Consider the following 10,278-nt stretch of genomic DNA (forward strand, 5'->3'; position numbering starts at 1 on the left):
TACGTGGATGTAAGTAAATGCAGATGGTTCTGCCGTACAAGTACGTGGATGTACGTAAATGCAGATGGTTCTGCCGTACAAGTACGTGGATGTACATAAATGCAGATGGTTCTGCCGTACAAGTACGTGGATGTACGTAAATGCAGTTCTGTTGTGCACCTCCTCAGGTGAGACGGCAGAGCTGGGAGGTGTTTCCTGGTTGTCTCAGGTTCAGACATGTCCAGGTCTCCGTCATGACGTTTCTTCACTGCGTGCTTTTATTGTGACAGCTGGAGAACATCCTGTTTCAGCCTCGGTGAGGTGTGGAGGCCTGAGGTGATGATCGGGATGTGATTTGGGTTAAAGTTGGCTCCGACTCGATCAGAGAGAAGCCCAGGACCATAGCTGGACCTCACGGAGACAAATGAGACCACCGTTCACACTCGGTTTGGAGTTTCCAACATGGACGTTTCTGTCTGTGGGAGGAGACCCACTGAAGTTTGAAACTTCATGTCTGCAGGAGGAGGCAGCTGTCTGCTGCGGGCCCACCGGGCCCAACATGAAACCAAACACTCAGCCGTCCAGTTGGCACCATGCTGCTTTTTATTGCTGAATTTCTGATACAGATTTTTATTAAGGTCTTACAAAACCAGACAAGAGGCTCACACAGAAGAAGCATGCCTACGTCCTCCTCTGGAGTGCATAGTTCCTACAGAGTCCACGGGTCCGTGTTCCTCAGAGCACAAGGTGCTGCTCAGCTACGTAAATGGGTCGGATCATCACAGAACACGTCAGTACATTTGTTCACATTACGAGGATTATTGCATGCAATACATTTCATTCAGTACTTTGAGAGTCCATGCATATTTTAATCCCCTACATCTACGGGGGGTTAGAAGAACAGACGGTGGCGAGGCGGGAAATAAAAAGTGCTTCTCACAAAAACAAACAACCTTCAGTAAGGTCTTCATGGAAATGACAGGTCTGAAGAGTTTCAATTTAAAGCTCTGTATTTTCAGAAGTTCTTGAATCAGACGGGAGGATTTCATCCTCTGAACTGAACACGTGTTGCTCCACAAGTTCTGATCAAACAATCGATGTTTGGGATCAAGTGGACCGCTCTGAAACCAGCGCACTAACTCAGCGGACATTAGAGCTTTAAATCAAAACTAACTCTACATTTCTGTCTCATGAGGCCGTTCTCTCTGAAAGTTCAGGTGAATTCTTCTGATTGATGTGAAATTACTTCTACAGTAGTCCCTTTATTATCGTGGGCGTTACGTTCTACACACCACCGCGATGGGTGGAAAAAGTAGGAACGCTAGATTTATTTTAATGTTTATATTTTAAGGCTTTGTAAACCCTCCCCACACTCTTGCAATGCTCTAAACTCTTAAACCTACAACATGTTAACATGCGTACATGTACTGTACAGTACTGCAAAATTTTACTCACCAGCTCCGTTCTGGTTCTGCAGACCTACCCTGCAGCGATGAAGTCCAGGTTGACGTGCACGTGGATAATTGAGCTTCAGGATCATTTGCAACTTTCCTGTCAGTTCTGTGAGCTTCATAGATCAATCGTTACTTTTGACTTTGCGTTGCAAAACTTTCCCTCCATTTCAGCAGAAGGAAGCGGCCGGAAGCACTGTTGGCTTCTGGGTAGTGTAGTTCTTTTGATTGGCGTTACAGTATAGGCTTATTGAATGAAAACTACAAAATGACAGCGCCTGTCTGAAGTTTTATTATTTTTCGTTAACTTTCTGTCCCGTACCATCCCAATCACGTGAGTAATACTAAAATTTATAATCGTTGAAAAAACGCGAGGGATTACTGTAAACAACTCTGGTGTATCATTACCAAACTTACCAAACCTAACCATGCTACAAAATAAAGGTGTTGATTTTAGAGCGGAGCAGTTTGCAGATTTATCTAAAGTTAGTCGGACTAACGCTCGCTTGTTTTCGTGGTCTGCGCGCCATCTTGGCCTACAGAACAGATTGTGGATGAAGCGAGCGTCACTACGGGTCATGCACGGCTACGATAGCGCTGGCACACAGTCCTGCTAAGTAAGCGAGCGCACATGAGTCTATACACATCTTAATGGAAGACGTTGGTGATTTTGTTGCTTTCGAACAACTCTTCACTTGTTTTTACAATTTACAGTTTGGTCACCATGACGGGATCATCGCAGACTCATGGAGGTTCTGTTTTATACATCTTGTGCTTTTCTGGCACGGCAGGAAACAAGCTGAGCTATGAGATGATGTTCCTACGGATCTTGAACCCGTCTCACATTCTGATCAGTTTCTGTGGAAGCTGTGGCCCCTGGGGGCCGCTACATGTTGGGATCAAACCGTTTCCACCAGCTTGTGTTGTTGCAGTGAGGTAGTGTTAAAAACTGGCACCATGTGGCGTCTCGTCGCGCCGGATGCAGCCATCAAACGTCGAGTCACAGTCCTTGATCTTTGCTACAGCGTGTCGTGTCTTTACAGGAAGTGGGAGCAGACGGTGTCTCGGCGCTTTGATCCGTCCCGTCGAGCGCAGGGACTTTAACCTCCATCCAGCCGGAGGAGAAGCTGTCGTTCCAGGCAGCAGCAGAGCTGGGTGACATGAAGTGACCTGGACAGAACCAGAACCAGAGTCTCAGCAGCGGTTCTCCTTCAGAACTAGGCTACAGACGCAGGACGGGGCCACAGTCCCTGAGAACAGCCGGGTTAGGGGCCCAGGACAGCAGATCTCTTCAGCTGAAGGTTCCAGTGGAGCTGGAGAAGTTCTGTTGGTGGTTCTGCAGCTTTAGCTTCCATCTGGCTGGAAATGGTTCCTAAAAATCCAACAGATGTTATTAATAACACGTCCCAACTGATGCACTTTAAAAACTCCAGAACCCCCAAACTAAAAGGCCCACTGACTGCATGTCACTCATGATGTCCCATCACATGGACACATGATGGAGGCGGAGCCCTTCTGGGTGATGTCACACTGTTTTACAGATGTGGAGCTACAACTTAGCTGAGATAAATACTTTATTAATCCCCATGAGGCATCCAGTAGCATATTATAATTATACAGAAAAAGCACATGAAGTAATCAAAAAGGAGCAGAATACACAAATATGTAAAAAGGCAATATGCACATGCTGGTAGGGAGAACTACATTCATGACTAACGTGTGTATACAGAGGTACAGCTGTTTGCTAATACTGATCAGCTGTGGCGGCCATATTGTGTCGACTCCATTTGATTGTTAGCAAAATATCTCATGCACCTCAGAACAGATTTAAAGGAGTCATTTAGAGAAAGTAAAGGTTCATCTACAGCTTAAGAACGTTTTGAGTCGACTCCATCAGTTTTAGACTAAAGTCCTGTTCAATGAGCAGCACTCGGTGTGTGTGCTGGGAATGAGTCTCAGCTACTACCACAGATCTGAAGGTTCTGGACTGAAGCTCGGACCTTACTGTGGCTGGGCAGAAGTGATGAAGGTCCTGGACTTCAGTTTGGACCCTGGTGAGGTTCGGTCAGAGATGTCTCCTCGCAGCTCCACAGAATGACGGAAAACAAAAGCCGGGTGCGATTCTTCCTCTGCTGGAACCGGAGCTTCATCGGCTCTCATCGTTCACAAAACCACCCGTGTCGTCGAGGACTCTCTTGGAGAAAAATGATCCAAACGTCCCAGCCTCCCTTCTCTCCCCCCAGCAGACATCGAGGAGGAGAGAAGGTCCTGTCGTCCTTCGAACACACTCCACCTCACGCCATCTTGGCTAAGCTAGTACAAGCTAACGGTTGTAGCGAAACCTGTCAATCACATCGAGATCCCGCCCCGGAAACACGAGTTTCAAGCTGTCAATCACAATAAGATCCCGCCCCGGAAACACGAGTTTCAAGCTGTCAATCACAATAAGATCCCGCCCCGGAAAACAGTAAATCCTGTCCGTCTCGGAAGCACGTTTTTTTTTTTACTCTTTAATACAAATGATCTTTGTTATAAAACCAAGACACGTTTCCACAACAACAATGTGGAATTTTAGATGTTTATATATCTGCTCTTTACTTTTACCTACGGGTATTTCACAGACCCTCCATAGTCCATCTGTCTCCATGTTGTCTGATTTGTTTTCCAGCCTTAATATATATGTATATTTTTGTCTGCTGGTGTTTCTGGTACTGATGTCTGTTTTTTGAATGTCCAGTGACCAGACTTAACTATTTCAGATGTCTGTTTCTGGTACTTCTCGTCTTGAGCATTTCATTGCATCGTTGACCTTGTGCTGATGACAACCCAAACCTGATGGTGCTCCCCCACCATGGCTCCTGGCACCACAGACCAATAACTAAAGCTCCATCGTCTGATGCATGCTCAATAGTCCACGTAGAAAAATCTAACAAAAGTCAGGACCTCCATAAGACTCCATCGTTTTGACGCAGTAAATGAGTAACCTCCACCCAACACACACACTAAACTAACAGGAAGTTGAAGCTGGCAGGACGTCCCTCTGGTGTTTGATGTTCAGTCAGAGGACAAACTTGTTTCCAACAAACGACAAGTCAGACTGGCACTTATTTTATTCAAATCAAGTTCAACAATCTCTTTTTACACCTAAACCAGTGAACACAAAGATTAAAACGGCTCAGACTACTCTGGTTTATGCTGTAAGACTATGCATTTAACATTTTTGATTCTCCTTAGTGGGAATAAATGATAAGACATGTGCTGAATAGTACTTGAATTAGCCACAGTTAAACTCCTGAACAGAAGCGTTTCACGATGTTAGTTATTGGATCAAAATCTACAAAGAGCTCCACCACCTGTACCTGTCTGCACAGGTGCTCCAGATGTTCAACTCTACATGAACACAGTCATTGATGAACTAATGATTCGTTAAGACTAAGTCTCAGATTCCCATGAGATACAGACACAGATGAACTAGTTGGTACCCGTACAATAATTTGGAAAAATGTTCATCTGCATGCATACAGTCCATGATGAACAGAAGATGTGAAGTGTTAGTATCTGAGGAGCCTTCAAGTCTCCATGAGCCTGTTGAAAGACAACAACCAGCCTCTGGTGCTTCGGTTCCGTTCACCGCCCTGAACCTGAAGCAGAGAAGAGCTGATTATAGATGTCCATGTTAAAGGTAAAGGCTTCATGCTCCTCTGACCACAGCTGACAAGATTAGTAAATAGTAGAAGGTTCACAGAACTCTAGACAACCTCCCAGGTTGTGGACGCAAGAGGTCATGCAACCCCAGGTTGAGTGTGTGGATGGTAGCAAAAAAGCCAAGGATCCAAACCACTGATGCTGAACTCCAAGATGGACGTCGCACTGAATCACGATGATGGAAGACGAGCCAGAAGCTCCATTAATGAGAAAAACAACATGTTGACGAGACTTAACGTTTCTGGCTTCTCAGGCGGTCACATGAGCCTTTTTGTAATTATTGTGGTCACATGAGCCTTTTTGTAATTATTGTGGTCACATGAGCCTTTTTGTAATTATTGTGGCCACATGAGCCTTTTTGTAATTATTGTGGTCACATGAACCTTTTTGTAATTATTGTGGTGAGGTACCAGCACATTTATCCATGTCTGTAAATCATTTCACAAGAACCAAACGGTGATGGCACGTCAGTGAGTCTGTGGAGCAGACTCCTCGCAGGGGGTTTGTCCTGCTGCATCCTGTTAACATTAAAAAACAGAATTTCACTAATCTGAGCTGAAGATGTTGAAGACGAGTCGATCAGGATGAGTTCGATTACCGAGTGCAGCAGCGGTGCTTACCACCACCGTCTAAAACTTCTAATAAATATGGCTGACAAAATGTTCATAGTGACAGACGAGGCACGACTTTTCCCTTTGACAGAGCGAAGGCAGAAACAGAACTGGAGACAAGACGGTGCGTAGTTGGGACACGGGCCACAGCAGCCCGCCGAGATCAGCTGAAAGTCCAATCTCTGCTCAGGATGAAAAAAAAACAAAAAAACCTTCATCTTAGTGAAGAAAGCGGATGCTCATTTTCTGTTCCACGTCCACCTTTTCCAAGACCTGAGAAAACAGAAAAACACGTTTATACTCCGGGACTGGGCCGACACGCATCACTCTGATGGTACGGACAGACAACACTCTACTGCACCTCTACAAAGACCAATGAGAGCTTCATCACATTCATGCACTGATGGGACACACGTCGGAGGCAATGAGGAGTTCAGCGTCTTGCCCAGAACACTTCAACATGTGACTGCTGCTGGAATCGAACCCCCAACTCTCCCATTGGAGGACGACTGCTCCAACCACTCAGTCACAGTTGCCCCCAACGTTGACGTGTAATGAATACTTAATAACAACAGAACCACTCGCCTTCATGAATTCATCGAAGGAAATGGAGTTATCTCCGTTGGCGTCGGCCTCCTGGATGGTCCGATCAGCGATGCTCCCGAGCTGGTCGTCTGAAATGTTTACCCCAACCATCATCCGCAGGACCTGGAAGGAACAGACGGGACACGGTTTCCCAACATGTTGTGGAAACTGGCTTAATGGAACATGGCACTGCAGCAACACACCATCATTTGTAGCTACTTTGGTTCTTTGACAAGCGTCTGAACTACAAGGCTCTAAATGACAGAGCAGACGTATTGAGTGAAAACAAACGGTACTTTGAGCAGCACATTTAATCACACAGGCTCGTGGATCAGGCGAGGCAGGTGACACTGGACTGTTTTGGGCCAAACAAGGTCTTTGTGTGAGTCATTGACCCAGCAGCCAATCACAGGTCACACAATGTCACTCCAAACCGAGGTGGCGTCACAAAGACACGACAAATAACACACAGAGCTGAAACACAAGGAACGTTTGGGACGGACCACCTGCGGTTAGGGTGAGACACGACATCATCATCGTCTTCTCATCAAAGTCCAGGCCCATGGGTCTAAACACAACAGGGTTTGGGTCCTGAACCTGAAGCAGGTCAGACCACGGAGCAAAATGTAAAACCTGTTTGAAGCGTAACATTCCCTGGAAGAACGCATATCACCTGCCGCTTTTCATGCTCTCGGTTTAAAACGAAGATCTTAGACACAATGGAGTCGTTTTGGTCAAACCTTCAAAGTAAGTCGATAATAAGGTTCACTTTCAGAGTTGCATTAAAATCCGTTTTGTGGTTTGTGATATTTTGCTAACAGACAGGAACCTAAGGGGCCTTAGGTGACAGGCTGTAACACGAGGTGTACCACAAGGCTCAGTCTTAGGACCCACCCTCTTTACAATCTTCATAGGTAATGTAGGTCAGAGCATCCCTGATGCATCCATACATTTCTGTGCTGATGACACAGTTGTTTATTGTCGAGCTAAAACTGTTGCTAAGGCTTTCCAGCTTTTGCAATCCGCTTTTGACATCATCCAGTCAGATTTGTTCCGCCTCAAACTTGTCCTATAAAACCAAAGGGATGCTTTTTACAAACAGGAAGTCAGTCGCATCAGTTCTTCCTGTGATTTTAGCTTTTAATGGTGCCCCCATTGAGTTTGTCGATTCCTATAAATATTTGGGTATCTTAGTCGACTCGCATCTCTATTTTAAGCTCCATGTGGAAAACTTGGTAAAGAAACTGAAAGTTAAACTGGGTTTCTTTTTCAGAAACAGATCCTGTCTAACCCTGAACGCTAGGAAACGTCTTGTATCTGTGACTTTCCTTCCCTCCATCGGCTACGGTGACATTATATGAACACTCCTACAAGAACCCTGCAGATGTTGGACACTGTCTATCACGGTGCACTAAGATTCATAACTGGCTGTAACCATCATACCCACCACTGCACCCAGTATTCACTGGTTAACTGGACATCATTAACGTCACGCAGACTCTCTCACTGGTATATTGAATGAATGAAAAAACACCTGACTTTAACAAACGGAGGTGACTCACCTGCAGCAGCTCGTCCCGAGAGATCTTATCGTCTCTGTCCAGATCATAAAGACGGAAAGCAACTGAGGAGAAGAAACGAGTCATGAGCGACGGACCAGTCGTCAGAGACACCCCCCCCCACCCCTTCAGGGACTTACAGAGCAGCTTGTTGGTCCTGCTGTTCAGGGGCTCAGGGGTGGGGAGGTTCTTGTTCTTCTCGTTGTCCTCAATGGGCCTGAAGTGAGCCAAGGTGCGCATAAAACCTCTGAAGTTCACCTGGTCCTCCCTTCACACATCAGAATCAGTTTATTATTGCCATGTCAATGAACGAGGTTCACAAACTAGGAATTTGCTTCGACATAAGGTGCGAATAGTAGTAAAGTAAAATAAAGTAAAAATTAAGTAAAAATGAGAACATTACATAAGACATAAGCCTGTGTACACCCACAAATAAAGTAAAATTAAAAAACATAACATAACCATGTGTACACCCATATAATAGAAAACAATAAAAAAGCTTAGAGAACAGTACAGATGGAGTATTCAATTATAATACAGATGTAATGTGACCAAAGCAGAAATTATGAGGTAGCATTAGGAGTGTTCAGGAGTCCAACAGCAGAGGGGAAGAAACACATCAGGTAACATTCTGAATCAAGGACACGGCTTTTCTTTGGGTCAGGTGACTCTTTACTCAGAATAAAGCAGGACAGGAAACACAACACCTCTGAAGGGTTCAGCTCGCTCAAAAAGCTAAATCCAGAGACACGAGATCGGTGTTCCTGTCCTGGTTTACTTTATTGCTTATTTGACGAAAGCAGGTCAACACAAGGTCAACAATGTAATGAAATGCTCAGGATGAGAAGAACCGGCTCGACTCACAAAAAGCAACAAGAAATACCAAAGCATGCAACAAAAATACAAAAAGGAGAAATACAACATCTACAAGGTCCAAACGAAATAAACATGACAGACCTTCCATGATTAACCTTAAAATGACAGAATTTAGAGCCAACAGGAAGTGAAAATAATCAAATGAAGCACGACTGGTTCGTCACCTGGATACAACGAGACTCATGATTTTCTGAGAAATCTCTTAAAATGACGTTTTTAATCATCAGTGGATGTTTCAAAAGGCTGAACTCACCCCTCAGGAAAGAAGGCGTTGATGATTCGGTCTCCCAGAGGGTTGATGGCCAACTCAGGAATTCTCTGGAAATCTTCCCGACTGGACAAAAACAAGAATACTTTCAGAAGAACCACTCGACCCTTCAGCAGCAGAACCTCTGACATTCTGAAGAACATCCCGATGATATTTTAGCTCCTCTTGTTGGAAACACACATCACAGAGAGAACTCTGTGGACTTTACAAAGTCCAGCTATTGAAGATGGCCTCAGAAGAACTTCTTATCTTTTCACCTGTAGACCCACATCAGAGACGACAGGAAGTGTCTTCAACAAGATGATGACCTGAACACCAGGACCAACTTCAGCCCGGACCAGATCTGTTCTTGCTGCACTTTTGTCTTCCCACAACTTCTTTCAAGTTCCATGACATCTTCTACAGACAGAAGCCTGGTTCTGTGGGATCTCCAGGATCACTGGTCATGGTCAGTCTCTACATGGAGGTGGTTCAAACATCTGGTAAGGATGGACCCTGGACACCTCACTAGGAAGATGTTCTGGTCATGTCCAACTGGGAGGAGACCATGGGGAAGCTGCCCCCAAGACCCGAGTCCAGAACCAGAGGATGCATGATGGTTCTGTTTTTCCCACGAGGGTCACCTTCAGCAGGTCTCACACCTCAGATGAGTGTTTTGTAAACTCTGTTGTGGCAACGAACAGCTGATAAAACGTGACTGAAACCACAGGAAGTAAAAACTTGTTTTGTGTAAACACGAGTCAGACCCGACACTTCTTGTCCCCGACCTCAGACAGACCTGCAGCCGGCACCAAAGTTTAAACTAAACTATTATTTGATTAATATTTATCTAGTAATCACCCATTACCCTCTGTAGAGCGGGAAATGAACATGACTGAGGTCACACACAAGACAGGGCAACACAAGAACTAAAGTCTAAACATTTTCCAGATGTTGGTGTGGTAGTAGCTGACAGTCATCCGCAGGTCATGAGAGATGGTTCCTGTTTCTGGGGGCTCCCATTACAAAACTACAGTGAACAAGATTTTAACACATTTTTTAAAACCTGTCAAAAGACATTTTTAAAGTCCAGACCTAACCTCCATGTTTGAAACCACAACATCTGCTGAAGGATTTCCAGATGTTCGTTACCTTAAGGTCCCGTTTTCTCCTTTATCCAGGCTGGTGAAGCGGCTGTACAGGCGGGTGATCTGGCTGTGAGAGACTGAAAACACAAACACGTCACAACCAGGACAGCAAGACAC

General features: G+C 45.1%; 1 protein-coding gene across 1 annotated transcript in view; it reads right to left on the reverse strand.

The window, feature by feature from the left end:
* Nucleotides 1–4,532: 4,532 nt before the first annotated feature.
* Nucleotides 4,533–10,278, reverse strand: part of chp1 (calcineurin-like EF-hand protein 1) — a 6,437-nt gene continuing 691 nt past the window's right edge. Inside the window, exons 2-7 of the mRNA XM_037694647.1 lie at nt 10,166–10,238; nt 9,020–9,100; nt 8,031–8,158; nt 7,894–7,955; nt 6,332–6,454; nt 4,533–6,019 (exon numbers count right to left, since the gene is read on the reverse strand). Of these exons, the coding sequence (XP_037550575.1) occupies nt 5,966–6,019; nt 6,332–6,454; nt 7,894–7,955; nt 8,031–8,158; nt 9,020–9,100; nt 10,166–10,238 (521 nt within the window). The 3' untranslated portion in view covers nt 4,533–5,965. The remainder of the gene's footprint in view (nt 6,020–6,331; nt 6,455–7,893; nt 7,956–8,030; nt 8,159–9,019; nt 9,101–10,165; nt 10,239–10,278) is intronic.

This window comes from Nematolebias whitei, chromosome 21 (genome assembly GCF_014905685.2).
Source record: "Nematolebias whitei isolate Nwh7 chromosome 21, NemWhi1, whole genome shotgun sequence".
NCBI lineage: Eukaryota > Metazoa > Chordata > Actinopteri > Cyprinodontiformes > Rivulidae > Nematolebias > Nematolebias whitei.